Source organism: Cololabis saira, chromosome 22, assembly GCF_033807715.1.
Source record: "Cololabis saira isolate AMF1-May2022 chromosome 22, fColSai1.1, whole genome shotgun sequence".
NCBI classification, from domain to species: Eukaryota; Metazoa; Chordata; class Actinopteri; order Beloniformes; family Belonidae; genus Cololabis; species Cololabis saira.
Window position 1 is genome coordinate 36,586,242 of NC_084608.1, and position 17,425 is coordinate 36,603,666.

Sequence of the window (17,425 nt, forward strand, 5' to 3'; positions counted from 1 at the left end):
GCATCACCTACCGCTCAGGTCCTCAGCAACGACCCCAGAGGTGACGGTAAGTTGGTCCAAGTCCAGGACCCTGCTAGCCTGCTAGCCTGCTAGCCTGCTAGCCTTCCGGCTCGTGTGAGAAGGGACGACACCGGCTCAAGTTCCTGTCAATCTTTTCCAAAATCACAAAACCGACGGCAGAATTCCTCATGCAGGTCGTCCAGGGATTTCCTATAATTTTCCACTAGGGCTGGGACTTTATCGCGTTAATTACGATGAATTAATTACAAAAAAATAACGCGACAAAAAAAAAAAATCCCGCATTTAATCGCAATTAACTTTTGCACTCCTAACAGTGCGGAACGTTTCTCCCTGCACGAGTGTAAGTTTCCCGTAATACTGATGCACAGAACTCAACACGAGAAACAACAATGGAAACAGAAACGATGGGAAGTCGTTGCTGGTTTGGTGGGCGGAAATTTTAGTTTAAAAAACTACCGAGTGGAAACCTGGATAAAAACACAGTTGTGTGCAAATTGGGCAAGAAAGAATTGGCCGGAATCACCGGAATAACCGGAAGGTCTTCCAGCCTCCGCTTTACGTTTAACTGTTGGTCTGTTTATTTTATGCCAAGGATATTTTAACTATTTTGCAATGTTCAGTTTCTACTTTTCTGGAATTTACTTGAAAGTGCTGTTTTTTTAATTTTACTAAACAAAAACAAATGTGTTTAAGACATAGAAAGTTTACAAAAAGTCCTGAATGTGGCTAACTTGAATTTAAGTTTGTTCCTTGTGGACAATGCAATCATATTCCTATTATTCATATTGCACTTTATGTTAACACTCAATTATCAAAATATATTGGATACAGACATGTACTTGGTACCAAAATGTCCACAATACCCAACTTTAATATATTTATGGGGCTTAAAACCAAGGCATTTCGAGTTATAAAGGAAAAAGCAAGTTTTTGGGCGGACATGTTGGATTTTAGGGGCCGCCATCTCGGAATTTTGAGCGGCACGCGCCTTTTTCCAAAAGAGTTAGACCTTGGAGAGAATCTGTGCCAAATGTTATTGTAGCACGGCGAGTGCTACGGGGCCCAACCGACAGGATAGAGAGGACACAGAGTTTTGTGCACAACCCTTTATTGCCAAACACCCAGGACACACGTGCATAAGCACAGCTTCACTCGGCAGCTTCAGCTTCAGTCTGACCAACAGTCTCAGCAGCAGCTTCTCCTCTTATAAGGCTGGCAGGGTGGAGAGGCTGACGAGCCACACCTGTGTCCCGTCAACCTGAGTGGCTGCACCTCCTCCACCCTGCCACACACCCCCAACGCCAAACTCGCGCCGGGGTCCGTCCGGCCGAGCCTACTCCCCCCCCCGCCCCCTCGGAGCGGGAGAGGAAGCCCGGAACCGCCGACTGCGCCCCGGGCCTTCCTGGCCCGGACGGCTGCCGGGAGCCGTCGGGAGGCCGCCCTCGGCGTCCGGCCGACCAGCGGGAACGGTCGGGGGGCCGCCCTTGGCGTCGGGCCGACCGCCGAGAAAGCCGCTCTCGGGGCCGGGCCCATGGTGGCCCCGGGCCAGATGGTGCGTCCAGGACCACCCCCTCCTCCGTGCCGCGGCCCCACGCCAGCTGTCGGTCCGCCTCCGGGACCGCCTCCTCCACGGCGCAGCCCTGCTGGTCCGCCTCTGACTCCGCCTCCGCAGCCGCCTCCGACTCCGTCACGGCGCCCTGCTGGTCCGCCTCCACCTCTGCAGCCGACTCCGCCTCCGTCCCAGGAGCCGTCGCCTGGCGGCTTGCAGCCACTGCCTCCCGGCCGGTCGGCTGCAGCGCCGCCAGCGCTGCCGCAGCGAACCTCAGGCGTGGAGCCGGGGTGGGCCGCTCCGTTGGCCCTGCCGTCTCGGGAGCCGTCGTTTGGCGGCCCGCAGCTTCTGCCTCCCGGCCTCTCAGCTGGGGCGCCGCCCGCTCCTCCCGCGCTGCTGCGGTGAACCTCAAGCGTGGCGCAGGGGTGGGTCGCTCCGCGGGCATCAGTGCCGCCAGCATAGCAAGCTGCTGCTCACCCTGGTCCCGGAGCAGGGCGGCCAGGTCCGCCATGGCATGGGCGAGCGCGTCCAGGGCCCACTCCGTGCCTCCCTTCTCCATCCCGTTGGGCGCCAGTGTAGCACGGCGAGTGCTACGGGGCCCGACCGACAGGATAGAGAGGACACTGAGTTTTGTGCACAACCCTTTATTGCCAAACACCCAGGACACACGTGCACAAGCACAGCTTCACTCAGCAGCTTCAGCTTCAGTCTGACCAACAGTCTCAGCAGCAACTTCTCCTCTTATAAGGCTGGCAGGGTGGAGAGGCTGACGAGCCACACCTGTGTCCCGTCAGCCTGAGTGGCTGCACCTCCTCCACCCTGCCACAGTTATGCTTCTTTGCCAAAGTGAAGTATTGTTTCACTAATCTGCTGTACTAGATTGAAGTTTCTGGAATAAAGGTGTTTTGCGTAGCCTGCAAGCTAGCTACCAACCTGTCAGCAGTAGCCGTACGTTCTTGTGTTGAACGGTTGCTAGCGTAATTAGCATGCTTGGTGGAGAAGTGACGGCTGATGTTATATTCTTTTAAAAACCGCAACGGTTTCCTGGCAAATAAGACATACAGCCTTGGACCGGACTTCAGTAAAAAGTACTTAGGCGTCCATTCTTTCTTAAACACCCGACACTCACTGTCAACTTTTCTTTTCTTTGACATTGCTGTAGAAGAATTAAGCAATACATCATGACAGGCCGTGGTATACGCTCATTGTATCCCTCCGCTTCGCGTCGGGCCGAAGAACGGCCCTCAGCTATGACATAATAATAATATATATAAAAGGCGTATACCACGGCCTGAATTGATATAATGAGCGATAATATATAATGTGAAGGAAATAACTTGTAGGGAAAAAAATCCTCTCTCAAAATGGCAGGGAAAAAATGCAAGTCATCACAACAGGCCGTGATATACACTCATTATATCACTTGGTGTCTCCGGCCCGATGCGGAGTGATATAATGAGTGTATACCACGGCCTAAAGTGATGGATTGCTTTTATAAAACGGTTACCAATAATATAAATATGAGAGAGGAAACACAATCTATTATTATGTAGTTTTTAATTAATCAGAAATACATATTATCCAGTAAAAATATCCCCACTGTGGAAAACAATAGTCCCATCTCTCCAGATGTAGCTCCGCATGTCGGAGACAGGAACTCCTCCATCCATCCATCCATCGTTAGCTCCTCCACGGAGATCAAAGTTTACCGTCAACACGCATAATTAATTGTTGACGAAAATGAAAAATAAACTTTAACACCAGCTACTTTTTGCTACCTGCTGTAACCGTTAAAAAAATCTGTAACAGTTGGTTGTTGTCATAATTTTCAAAGTTTATTTAGACGGGACAATGCATATTTATGAACACTACATTAAGCAGTGTAAATACACCGGGTTTAGCAGAAATGCTAGTTTCCACCCGCAGTCCCCACAAACAACCAGACACACTCACACTCACACCTACGGGCAATTTAGAATGATCAATTAACCTAGCATGCATGTTTTTGGACTGTGGGATGAAACCGGTACCCGGAGGAAACCCACGCAAGCACGTGGAGAACATGCAAACTCCACACAGAAAGACCCTGCTGGGCCTGTGAGTCGAACCGGGAACCTTCTTGCTGTGAGGCAACAGTGCTAACCACTAAGCCACCGTGCTGCCTGTCATGGAAACATTGTTGCTTCCCTGACGTGGAATGATCTGCTGTGATGAGGCTTTAGAATAGAAGCCGTGGTATAAGCTCATTATACCACAGTTACCAACCAATCAGATCATTATACCACAGTTAACAACCAATCAGATCATTATACCACAGTTAACAACCAATCAGATCATTATACCACAGTTAACAACCAATCAGATCATTATACCACAGTTAACAACCAATCAGATTGCAGGATTCCACCTTTCGTTTTGTTTGTTGCTTTGTATTTCTGTGAGCAAGGTCGTTTATTGTTCCTCTCCCTGTGGAAGTTTTCCAGTAAGTTTAAGTTTTGACAATAAACTATGCCGTGTTTTTTGGGCTAAGTTTAACCCTGTCTGGTGTCGTGCGCTTGGGGTCGAAGATAAATCCGTAACAAGAGCGATAAAATGGCTCGGGCTCCACCTGGTGTTGAAATGACTGTCATTACATGTCAAAATGAAATAAACGCAATCATTCAGATCAAACCTTGATTCTGTACCAATCTTCGGCGGGCCGGATTAAAAAGACCAACGGGCCGGATGTGGCCCGCGGGCCGTAGGTTGCCCACCCCCGGGTCTACAGGGTCTAACGTTGATGTTCTTGTTCTGATCAGGACTGAAGGAAGTGGAAAAACCAGAGGAGAGGAAGGAAAGGAGAGGTGAGGACACACACTTATAGACACATATACACACACATAACCAAAAACACACATATATACACACATAACCACACACACATAACCACACACACACACACACACACACATAACCACACATATACACACACTTATACACACATATATACACATACATACACACTTATACATACACACACACACACACACACACACACACATAAACACACACACACACATAACCACACACACACAAATAACCACACATATACACACTTATACACACATATATATATATATATATACACATACATACACACTTATACATACACACACACATAACCACACATATACACACACACACGTATACATATACACACATACATACACATAACCACACACTTATACACACATATATACGTATACACACACACATTTATACATATACACACACACACTTATACACACATATACACGCACACACACATACACACACATATACACGCACACACACACATACACACACATATACACGCACACACACATACACACACATATACACGCACACACACATACGCACACACACACATATACGCATACACACACACACACACGCATATATACACACACACACATATACACACACACACACTAACACACACTTATACACACATATACACGCACACACATACACACATATACACGCACACACACATACACACACATATACACACACATACGCACACACACACACATATACGCATACACACACACACACACACACGCATATATACACACACACACACACATATACACACACACACACACTAATGGTTCTCCTCTGTTCCAGTTCCAGGAACCAGCAGGGCCGAGTCGACCAATCAGAGAGCAGCAGAGCAGCGGGGGGAGGAGCCGGGGGACGAGAAGCGGAGCCAGGAGAACTTAGGTCTGTGCTGCGCCGCTAGTCGCTCACGCCGCCGCTAACGTGGGCCCCCCGGGACCAGCCGGAGAATAATTTTAATATTATGATATTGTATATTATATTAATTTTATATGTTATATATTATAAAATTATATTATAATATTTCCATATTATTTTTTTATAATGCTTTACTCACTTTATTTACCAAAGTTTCATCTTTTTAGAAATTTTGAAGTTAATAATAAATTAATAATAAATGATTGGCCAAGCTGCTGCAGGACTGGCTGGTCCTGGTCCCGGTCTGGGTCCCGCTTGTCTTGCTGCTCACGAGTGCCTCACCGCTAACCCGCCGCGCCACTAACCCTCCGCGCCGCTAACCCGCCGCACCGCTTGCCTGGTTGTCGTGACGACAGTAACGTTGTGGCTTCTGTCTCTGATTCAGACTCTGGATCTCAGGACGTGGAGTCTGAAATCCAAGGTCAGTCTGTCTGGCTAGTGCTAGCTTTGTACTAGCTACACGCTGCTGCCCATCACTGCACGTTTACCGGTCTGTCAGTCTAGTACTAGCTACCTACTAGCTATGTTTTAGTGGTAGCTACATACTAGCTATGTACTAGTTCTAGCTATGTACTAGTGCTAGCTACGTACGAGTGCTAGCTACCCACTAGCTATGTAGTGCTAGCTACCTACTAGCTAGCGCTGCAGCAGCTCCTACTATGAACTGCGGTGGATTAAAAATGCTTCTGTACCGTGTTTGGATGGTTTCTCCAGGTGTGTGTGTGTGTGTGTGTGTGTGTGTGTGTGTGTGTGTGTGTGTGTGTGTGTGTGTGTGTGTGTGTGTGTGTGTGTGTGTGTGTGTGTGTGTTTCCATGAGTGTGTGCAGCTGCTGATGTGTGTTGTGTTTCCAGCTGCTGTTCCTCTCCCTCCGTTGGTGGAAGACAACTTTGTTCCAGGTGAGTTTTTCTACTGATGATGATGATGATGAAGATGATGATGACAAAGGAGGTTTCATGCAACACATTTCAGAAAGTTAGCAGGAACCAATCATAGACAATGAATGGTAGCAGCTCTCATAGACAATGAATGGTAGCAGCTCTCATAGACAATGAATGGTAGCAGCTCTCATAGACAATGAATGGTAGCAGCTCTCATAGACATGAATGGTAGCAGCTCTCATAGACAATGAGATTTTCATTATGCACTTCGAGAAAAAAGTCAAAATGTCGAGAAAAAAAGTCAAAATTTTGTGAAAAAAGTCAAAATGTCGAGAAAAAAGTCAAAATTTCATGAAAAAAGTCAAAATGTCGAGAAAAAAGTCAAAATTTCGTGAAAAAAGTTGAAATGTCGAGAAAAAGTTGAAATGTCGAGAAAAAAGTTGAAATGTCGAGATTAATGTTGAAATACAATTTCGAGAAAAAAGTCGAAATGTTGAGAAAAAAGTCAAAATTTCATGAATAAAATCGAAATGTTGAGAAAAAAGGCGAAATTTTAACTTTATTCTTGAAATTGTACTTAGATTGTATTTTTGTATGGACCTTGAGTCTGGAATAAAGCATATCTATCTTAGACATTAATCTCGACATTTCGACTTTTTTCTCGACATTTCAACTTTTTTCTTGAAGTGCATAATGAAAATCTAAAATGAAAGTTAGGTCCAGGTCTTGGTTCTGGACCAGGTCTTGGTTCTGGACCAGGTCTTGGTTCTGGACCAGGTCTTGTTTCTGGACCAGGTCTTGGTTCTGGACCAGGTCTCGGTTCTGGACCAGGTCTTGGTTCTGGACCAGGTCTTGGTTCTAGTTGATGGTCTCTGTTGAACGTGTGACTCAACCAAAGTTCTCTTCTCTGTTGTAGATGATTCCCGGGACGACGCACATCCCTACGGTGAGTTTCTGAGGGTCTGGACCAGTTCTGGACCCGTCTGGACCAGTTCTGGACCCGTCTGGACCCGTCTGGACCAGTTCTAGGGGTTCTGGACCAGGTCTGGACCGATCTGGACCAGTTCTGGGGGTCTTAACCTCTTCTGTCTTGTGTTTTTAGAGGACCAAGTCGAAGCCATCGACACAACAGGAGGTGAGTTCCTGTAGGAACCTGGACCTGGATCTGGATCCCAGTGGTCTGTAGAGGACCTGCAGGTCTGGATCTGGACCCTAGTGGTCTGTAGAGGACCTGCAGGTCTGGATCTGGACCCTAGTGGTCTGTAGAGGACCTGCAGGTCTGGATCTGGACCCTAGTGGTCTGTAGAGGACCTGCAGGTCTGGATCTGGACCCTAGTGGTCTGTAGAGGACCTGCAGGTCTGGATCTGGATCCTAGTGGTCTGTAGAGGACCTGCAGGTCTGGATCTGGATCCTAGTGGTCTGTAGAGGACCTGCAGGTCTGGATCTGGATCCTAGTGGTCTGTAGAGGACCTGCAGGTCTGGATCTGGACCCTAGTGGTCTGTAGAGGACCTGCAGGTCTGGATCTGGACCCTAGTGGTCTGTAGAGGACCTGCAGGTCTGGATCTGGACCTGCAGGTCTGGATCTGGACCTGCTGACGTGGGTGTTTCCTGTTTCAGTTCTGGTGGAGGATCCACCGCCGGAGGAACCAGCAGAGTCCGGCTCAGACCAGACCAGCTCCCGGTTCTCCCAGGAACCAGAACCAGGTCTGACTCCAGAACCAGAACCAGAAAGTGAGGAGACGGAGGCGGCTGCTTCTAAATAATAAACATATTAAGCTACGTACTAGTTACGTACTAGTGCTAGCTACGTACTAGTGCTAGCTACGTACTAGTGCTAGTTACGTACTATTGCTAGTTACGTACTAGTGCTAGCTACGTACTAGTGCTAGTTACGTACTAGTGCTAGCTACGTACTAGTGCTAGTTACGTACTAGTGCTAGTTACGTACTAGTGCTAGCTACGTACTAGTGCTAGTTACGTACTAGTGCTAGCTACGTACTAGTGCTAGTTACGTACTAGTGCTAGTTACGTACTAGTGCTAGCTACGTACTAGTGCTAGCTACGTACTAGTGCTAGTTACGTACTAGTGCTAGCTACGTACTAGTGCTAGCTACGTACTAGTGCTAGTTACGTACTAGTGCTAGCTACGTACTAGTGCTAGCTACGTACTAGCTACGTACTAGTGCTAGCTACGTACTAACTACGTACTAGTGCTAGCTACGTACTAGTGCTAGCTACATACTAGTGCTAGCTACGTACTAGTGCTAGCTACGTACTAGTGCTAGTTACGTACTAGTGCTAGCTACGTACTAGTGCTAGCTACGTACTAGCTACGTACTAGTGCTAGCTACGTACTAACTACGTACTAGTGCTAGCTACGTACTAGTGCTAGCTACATACTAGTGCTAGCTACGTACTAGCTACGTACTAGTGCTAGCTATGTACTAGCTACGTACTAGTGCTAGCTACGTACTAGCTACGTACTAGTGCTAGCTACGTACTAGTGCTAGCTACGTACTAGCTATGTACTAGTGCTAGCTACGTACTAGCTACGTACTAGTGCTAGCTACGTACTAGCTACGTATTAGTGCTAGCTACGTACTAGCTATGTACTAGTGCTAGCTACGTACTAGCTATGTACTAGTGCTAGCTACGTACTAGCTATGTACTAGTGCTAGTTACGTACTAGCTATGTACTAGTGCTAGCTACGTACTAGCTATGTACTAGTGCTAGCTACGTAGCTACGTACTAGTGCTAGTTACGTACTAGCTATGTACTAGTGCTAGTTACGTACTAGCTATGTACTAGTGCTAGTTACGTACTAGCTGCGTACTAATGCTAGCTACGTACTAGTGCTAGTTACGTACTAGCTACGTACTAGTGCTAGTTATGTACTAGCTACGTACTAGTGCTAGTTACGTACTAGCTATGTACTAGTGCTAGTTACGTACTAGCTACGTACTAGTGCTAGTTACGTACTAGCTACGTACTAGTGCTAGTTATGTACTAGCTATGTACTAGTGCTAGTTACGTACTAGCTATGTACTAGTGCTAGTTACGTACTAGCTATGTACTAGTGCTAGTTACGTACTAGCTATGTACTAGTGCTAGTTACGTACTAGCTATGTACTAGTGCTAGTTACGTACTAGCTATGTACTAGTGCTAGTTACGTACTAGCTATGTACTAGTGCTAGTTACGTACTAGCTATGTACTAGTGCTAGCTACGTACTAGCTATGTACTAGTGCTAGCTACTTTCTCCTCTTAGAAATGTTCTGACGGTTCGTCTCTCTCACTGTGGAATCAAGCTGGTCTTTATTCTGCCGCCAGAGTCGGGTCCAGGATCCCAGAACCGTCCGGAACCAGAAACAGAACCAGAGCCTGAACCAGAACCAGAACCTGAACCAGAACCAGAACCAGAACCAGAACCAGAGCGGTCCCAGCAGACGGAGGAAGCTCCCGGTGAGCAAACGCTCTCTTATCTTACTGTTCTAACTCGTTCCCACTCCTGTAAAAGTCGCCCAAAACGCCAAGTTAAACCCAAAGTAAATGGAAAGCTGTTCTGGAACCGTTTCAAGTAGATGGATGGTTTTAGTCTCTTTTTAAAGGTAACACTCTGAAGTTTTTCCCCAACTGTCAGAATCACTGTAACTGCTACTATAATTCAGTAATGTAAGTTTGAACACACTGAAATAGAAGGTTTTAATTAGGGCCCGAGCACTGACAGTGCAAAGGCCCTATTGTATCTGTAGGAATTGTTATTTTTCTTCTGACGAAATGAGGGTCTTTTTCCCCCTAAACGTGCCCCAAAAGGCACCAAATTTAGCACCAAGCCAGGCCTGGTGATAAATGTGATATTTAATGGTTTGCATTAATGGGCGTGGCCTAACGGCTGAACAGCGCCCCCTAGAAAACTTTGTGCCTCAAGCCCCACAATACGGTTTGACGTACATGCACGAAAATCGGTACACACCTGTATCATGTCACAACTTAAAGAAAAGTCTCTTGGAGCCATGGCCCAAACCCAACAGGAAGTCGGCCATTTTGAACATTTTTAATTAATCGTGTAATTTTGGCACAATTTATGCCATTCCTTCGACAGTTAATACGGCCTTAAATGTAACGTGCACCCAGGTGTGTTATACATCAAAATGTGCGTCTCCATCCTGCGACGACACGCATTACTTTTCTCAGTCAAAAGTGTTACCGTGGCGACGATAGACGCCAAAAAGCGCGCCCCCCCTTCACCTGATTGGTCCATATTTGATAGTTCCTACTTTCTGCCATAACCTTTGAATGGTTTGACATAAAAAGTCATGGTGGTGTCATCGGACTTAGTTTTGAGTCCTTGAAAAAAATTTGTGCCCCGCCCCTTCTTCTGATTGGAGGATATCTGATTAATTTGCTTTGGAACCAGATGTCTGCAGATGAGTGAATCTGTGACTTATGAGCTGGAAAACACAAAGAGACACAGCCTGAAGCCTCATCTAGTGCAAGTTCAAATTTGATAACAATACCACAAAAAATTAGTATTTTACACATATTTCTGTAAGATTATGTCTAGACCTGTCCAAAAATGGCCCCGCCCACATGTTTAGCTCCGCCCACGTGTTTAGCTCCGCCCACGTGTTTAGCTCAGCCCACATGTTTAGCTCCGCCCACATGTTTAGCTCCGCCCACTTGTTCTGAGGTTCAAACTTCTCGTTTTAGGAACGACGGAGCGACTGGTGGAGGAGAAGAAAGAGAAAGGTAGAACCAGATCTTTCTCTCCGTTCTCTCCGTTCTTTTTCTCCGTTCTTTCTCTCCGTTCTCTCCGTTCTTTTTCTCCGTTCTTTCTCTCCGTTCTCATCTCTCCGTTCTTTCTCTCCGTTCTCATCTCTCCGTTCTTTCTCTCCGTTCTCATCTCTCCGTTCTTTCTCTCAGTTCTTTCTCTCCGTTCTTTCTCTCTGTTCTTTCTCTCCGTTCTCATCTCTCCGTTCTTTCTCTCCGTTCTCATCTCTCCGTTCTTTCTCTCCGTTCTCATCTCTCCGTTCTTTCTCTCCGTTCTTTCTCTCCGTTCTTTCTCTCCGTTCTTTCTCTCCGTTCTTTCTCTCTGTTCTTTCTCTCCGTTCTTTCTCTCCGTTCTTTCTCTCCGTTCTTTCTCTCCGTTTTTCTCTCCGTTCTTTCTCTCCGTTCTTTCTCTCCGTTCTTTCTCTCTGTTCTTTCTCTCCGTTCTCATCTCTCCGTTCTTTCTCTCCGTTCTCATCTCTCCGTTCTTTCTCTCAGTTCTTTCTCTCCGTTCTTTCTCTCTGTTCTTTCTCTCCGTTCTTTCTCTCCGTTCTTTCTCTCCGTTCTTTCTCTCCGTTCTTTCTCTCTGTTCTTTCTCTCCGTTCTTTCTCTCCGTTCTTTCTCTCCGTTCTTTCTCTCCGTTTTTCTCTCCGTTCTTTCTCTCCGTTCTTTCTCTCCGTTCTTTCTCTCTGTTCTTTCTCTCCGTTCTCATCTCTCCGTTCTTTCTCTCCGTTCTCATCTCTCCGTTCTCATCTCTCCGTTCTTTCTCTCAGTTCTTTCTCTCCGTTCTTTCTCTCTGTTCTTTCTCTCCGTTCTTTCTCTCCGTTCTTTCTCTCCGTTCTTTCTCTCCGTTTTTCTCTCCGTTCTCATCTCTCCGTTCTTTCTCTCCGTTCTCATCTCTCCGTTCTTTCTCTCAGTTCTTTCTCTCCGTTCTTTCTCTCTGTTCTTTCTCTCCGTTCTCATCTCTCCGTTCTCATCTCTCCGTTCTTTCTCTCCGTTCTCATCTCTCCGTTCTTTCTCTCCGTTCTCATCTCTCCGTTCTTTCTCTCCGTTCTTTCTCTCCGTTCTTTCTCTCCGTTCTTTCTCTCCGTTCTCATCTCTCCGTTCTTTCTCTCCGTTCTCATCTCTCCGTTCTTTCTCTCCGTTCTTTTTCTCCGTTCTTTCTCTCCGTTCTCTCCGTTCTCATCTCTCCGTTCTTTCTCTCCGTTCTTTCTCTCCGTTCTCTCAGTTCTTTCTCTCCGTTCTTTCTCTCCGTTCTCATCTCTCCGTTCTTTCTCTCAGTTCTTTCTCTCCGTTCTTTCTCTCCGTTCTCATCTCTCCGTTCTTTCTCTCAGTTCTTTCTCTCCGTTCTTTCTCTCCGTTCTCATCTCTCCATTCTTTCTCTCCGTCCTCATCTCTCCATTCTTTCTCTCCGTTCTCATCTCTCCATTCTTTCTCTCCGTTCTTTCTCTCTGTTCTTTCTCTCCGTTCTCATCTCTCCGTTCTTTCTCTCCGTTCTCATCTCTCCGTTCTTTCTCTCCGTTCTTTCTCTCCGTTCTTTCTCTCCGTTATTTCTCTCCATTCTTTCTCTCCGTTCTTTCTCTCCATTCTTTCTCTCCGTTCTTTCTCTCCGTTCTTTCTCTCCGTTCTTTCTCTCCGTTTTTCTCTCCGTTTTTCTCTCCGTTCTCATCTCTCCGTTTTTCTCTCCGTTCTTTCTCTCCATTCTTTCTCTCCGTTCTTTCTCTCCGTTCTCATCTCTCCGTTCTTTCTCTCCGTTCTTTCTCTCCATTCTTTCTCTCCGTTCTTTCTCTCCGTTCTCATCTCTCCGTTCTTTCTCTCCATTCTTTCTCTCCGTTTTTCTCTCCGTTCTTTCTCTCCATTCTTTCTCTCCATCCTCATCTCTCCGTTCTCATCTCTCCGTTCTCATCTCTCCGTTCTTTCTCTCCGTTCTCATCTCTCCGTTTTTCTCTCCGTTCTCATCTCTCCGTTCTCATCTCTCCGTTCTTTCTCTCCGTCCTGATCTCTCCGTTTTTCTCTCCGTTCTTTCTCTCCATTCTTTCTCTCCATCCTCATCTCTCCGTTCTCATCTCTCCGTTCTCATCTCTCCGTTCTTTCTCTCCGTTTTTCTCTCCGTTCTTTCTCTCCGTTCTTTCTCTCCGTTCTCATCTCTCCGTTCTCATATCTCCGTTCTTTCTCTCCGTCCTGATCTCTCCGTTCTTTCTCTCCGTTCTCATCTCTCCATTCTTTTTTCTCCGTTTTTCTCTCTGTTTTTCTCTCCGTCCTGATCTCTCCGTTTTTCTCTCCGTTCTCATCTCTCCGTTTTTCTCTCTGTTTTTCTCTCCGTCCTGATCTCTCCATCCTCATCTCTCCGTTCTCATATCTCCGTTCTTTCTCTCCGTCCTGATCTCTCCGTTCTTTCTCTCCGTTCTCATCTCTCCATTCTTTTTTCTCCGTTTTTCTCTCTGTTTTTCTCTCCGTCCTGATCTCTCCGTTTTTCTCTCCGTTCTCATCTCTCCGTTTTTCTCTCTGTTTTTCTCTCCGTCCTGATCTCTCCATCCTCATCTCTCCGTTCTCATCTCTCCGTTTTTCTCTCCAGCTAAGAAGAAACCGAAGCTTCTGAATAAATTGGATAAAACCATAAAAGCAGAAATTGATGCGGCGGAAAAACTTCGGAAGAAGGTACGAGCCCCGCCCCCTCATGCATAACCCCGCCCCCTCATGAATAACCCCGCCCCACCATGCATAACCCCCCCCCTCATCCCTAACCACGCCCCTTCCGGTTCTAACCACGCCCCCTCATTCATAACCACGCCCCCTCATTCATAACCACGCCCCCTCATTCATAACCACGCCCCTCTTGCTCTAACCACGCCCCCTCATTCATAACCACGCCCCCTCATTCATAACCACGCCCCCTCATTCATAACCACGCCCCCTCATTCATAACCACGCCCCCTCATTCATAACCACGCCCCTCATGCTCTAACCACGCCCCCTCATTCCTCAGGTCCTAACCCCCCCCTCAGGTCCTAACCCCCCTCAGGTCCTAACCCCCCTCAGGTCCTAACCCCCCCCTCAGGTCCTAACTCCCCTCAGGTCCTAACCCCCCTCAGGTCCTAACCCCCCTCAGGTCCTAACTCCCCTCAGGTCCTAACCCCCCTCAGGTCCTAACCCCCCTCAGGTCCTAACCCCCCTCAGGTCCTAACCCCCCTCAGGTCCTAACTCCCCTCAGGTCCTAACCCCCCTCAGGTCCTAACTCCCCTCAGGTCCTAACTCCCCTCAGGTCCTAACCCCCCTCAGGTCCTAACCCCCCTCAGGTCCTAACCCCCCTCAGGTCCTAACCCCCCTCAGGTCCTAACCCCCCTCAGGTCCAGTTATTTTGGGGATAGAGGGAAAAAAAGAGGAAAAAAAGACGAGAGAAAAAGGAGAAACTGAGGAAAAATAGATAAAAAAGAGGAAAAAAATACGGAAAAAATAGGAAAAAATATGGAAAGAAGAGGAAAAAAAATGGAACAAAGAGAAAAGAATATGGAAAAAGAGGTAAAAAATAGGAAAAAAATAGGAAAAAACATGGAAAAAAGAGGAAAAAAATATGGAAAAAAGAGGAGAAAAAGATGAAAAAAATAGGAGAAAAATATGAAAAAAGAGAAGATGAAAAAAGAGGAAAAAAAGAGGAGAAAAAGATGAAAAAAATAGAAGAAAAAGGAGAAACTGAGGGAAAAAAGAGGAAAAAATATGGAAAAAAGAGGAAAAAAAGATAAATAAAATATGAAAAAAGAGGAGAAAAATATGAAAAAAGAGGAGAAAAATATGAAAAAAAGAGAAGAAAAAGATGAAAGAAATATGAGAAAAAGGAGAAACTGAGGAAAAAAAGAGAAGAGAGGAAAACATATGGAAAAATATGGAAAAAGGAAAAAAATATGGAAAAAGAGGTAAAAAGAGGAGAAAAATATGAAAAAAGAGGAAAAAAATATGGAAAAAAGAAGAAAAAAAATGGAACAAAGAGAAAAGAATATGGAAAAAGAGGTAAAAAATAGGAAAAAAATAGGAAAAAAACATGGAAAAAAGAGGAAAAAATATGGAAAAAAGAGGAGAAAAAGATGAAAAAAATAGGAGAAAAATATGAAAAAAGAGAAGATGAAAAAAGAGGAGAAAAAGATGAAAAAAATAGGAGAAAAAGGAGAAACTGAGGGAAAAAAGAGGAAAAAATATGGAAATAAGAGGAAAAAAAGATAAATAAAATATGAAAAAAGAGGAGAAAAATATGAAAAAAGAGGAGAAAAATATGAAAAAAAGAGAAGAAAAAGATGAAAGAAATATGAGAAAAAGGAGAAACTGAGGAAAAAAAGAGAAGAAAGGAAAACATATGGAAAAATATGGAAAAAGGAAAAAAATATGGAAAAAGAGGTAAAAAGAGGAGAAAAATATGAAAAAAGAGGAAAAAAATATGGAAAAAAGAGGAAAAAATATGGAAAAAAGAGGAGAAAAAGAAGAAAAAAATAGGAGAAAAAGATGAAAAAAGAGAAGATGAAAAAAGAGGAAAAAAAATATGGAAAAAAGAGGAGAAAAAGATGAAAAAAATAGGAGAAAAAGATGAAAAAATTTGGAGAAAAAGGAGAAACTGAGGGAAAAAAGAGGAAAAAATATGGAAAAAAGAGGAAAAAAATATGAAAAAAGAGAAGAGGAAAAAAAGAGGAGAAAGAGATGAAAAAAAGGAGAAAAAGGAGAAACTGAGGGAAAAAAGAGGAAAATATATGGAAAAAAGAGGAAAAAAATATGAAAAAAGAGAAGATGAAAAAAGAGGAAAAAAAGATGAAAAAAAGAGGAGAAAAAGGAGAAACTGAGGGAAAAAAGAGGAAAAAATATGGAAAAAGAGGAAAAAATATGAAAAAAATGTGGAAAAAATAGGAAAAAATATGGAAAAAAGAGGAGAAAAAGATGAAAAAAATAGTAGAAAAAGGAGAAACTGAGGAAAAAAAGAGAAAAAGAGGAAAAAATATGGAAAAAGAGGAAAAAATATGAAAAAAATGTGGAAAAAATAGGAAAAAATATGGAAAAAAGAGGAGAAAAAGATGGAAAAAAATAGGAGAAAAAGGAGAAACTGAGGAAAAAAAGAGAAAAAGAGAGGAAAAAAATATGGAAAAAAGAGGAAAAAAATATGGAAAAAAGAGGAAAAAAGAGGAGAAAAATATGAAAAAAGAGGAAAAAAAGAGGAGAAAAAGATGGAAAAAAGAGGAAAAAATATGGAAAAAAGAGGAAAGAAAATATGGAAAAAGAGGAAAAAAGAGGAGAAAAATAGGAAAAAATAGGAAAAAAAGAGGAGAAAAAGGAGAGACTGAGGAAAAAAAGAGAAAAAGAGAGGAAAAAAGAGGAAAAAAATATGGAAAAAAGAGGAAAAAAAGAGGAAAAAAGAGGAGAAAAAAAGAGAAGATGAAAAAGAGGGAAAAATATGGAAAAAAGAGGAAAGAGGAGGAGAAAAATATGAAAAAAGAAAAGAGGAAAGAAATATGGAAAAAAGAGGAAAAAATATGGAAAAAAGAAAAGATGAAAAAAGAGGGAAAAAATATGGAAAAAAGAGGATAAAAAGATGAAAAAAATAGGAGAAAAAGGAGAAACTGAGGGAAAAAAGAGGAAAAAATATGGAAAAAAGAGGAAAAAAATATGAAAAAAGAGAAGAGGAAAAAAAGAGGAGAAAGAGATGAAAAAAAGGAGAAAAAGGAGAAACTGAGGGAAAAAAGAGGAAAATATATGGAAAAAAGAGGAAAAAAATATGAAAAAAGAGAAGATGAAAAAAGAGGAAAAAAAGATGAAAAAAAGAGGAGAAAAAGGAGAAACTGAGGGAAAAAAGAGGAAAAAATATGGAAAAAGAGGAAAAAATATGGAAAAAAATGTGGAAAAAATAGGAAAAAATATGGAAAAAAGAGGAGAAAAAGATGAAAAAAATAGTAGAAAAAGGAGAAACTGAGGAAAAAAAGAGAAAAAGAGGAAAAAATATGGAAAAAGAGGAAAAAATATGAAAAAAATGTGGAAAAAATAGGAAAAAATATGGAAAAAAGAGGAGAAAAAGATGGAAAAAAATAGGAGAAAAAGGAGAAACTGAGGAAAAAAAGAGAAAAAGAGAGGAAAAAAATATGGAAAAAAGAGGAAAAAAATATGGAAAAAAGAGGAAAAAAGAGGAGAAAAATATGAAAAAAGAGGAAAAAAAGAGGAGAAAAAGATGGAAAAAAGAGGAAAAAATATGGAAAAAAGAGGAAAGAAAATATGGAAAAAGAGGAAAAAAGAGGAGAAAAATAGGAAAAAATAGGAAAAAAAGAGGAGAAAAAGGAGAGACTGAGGAAAAAAAGAGAAAAAGAGAGGAAAAAAGAGGAAAAAAATATGGAAAAAAGAGGAAAAAAATATGAAAAAAGAGGAGAAAAAAAGAGAAGATGAA

At 43.6% G+C, this 17,425-nt stretch overlaps 1 protein-coding gene across 1 annotated transcript in view; it reads left to right on the forward strand.

The window, feature by feature from the left end:
• The window catches only part of LOC133423421 (aspartyl/asparaginyl beta-hydroxylase-like), a gene marked incomplete at its 5' end in the record, with an annotated part of 61,164 nt that overhangs the window by 13,761 nt on the left and 29,978 nt on the right, over window positions 1–17,425 (forward strand). The window contains 10 exons of the mRNA XM_061713595.1: window positions 4,369–4,413; window positions 5,240–5,335; window positions 5,754–5,789; window positions 6,220–6,264; window positions 7,163–7,192; window positions 7,349–7,381; window positions 7,866–7,979; window positions 9,580–9,711; window positions 10,960–10,998; window positions 13,592–13,674. Coding sequence (XP_061569579.1) covers window positions 4,369–4,413; window positions 5,240–5,335; window positions 5,754–5,789; window positions 6,220–6,264; window positions 7,163–7,192; window positions 7,349–7,381; window positions 7,866–7,979; window positions 9,580–9,711; window positions 10,960–10,998; window positions 13,592–13,674 — 653 coding nt within the window. The remainder of the gene's footprint in view (window positions 1–4,368; window positions 4,414–5,239; window positions 5,336–5,753; window positions 5,790–6,219; window positions 6,265–7,162; window positions 7,193–7,348; window positions 7,382–7,865; window positions 7,980–9,579; window positions 9,712–10,959; window positions 10,999–13,591; window positions 13,675–17,425) is intronic.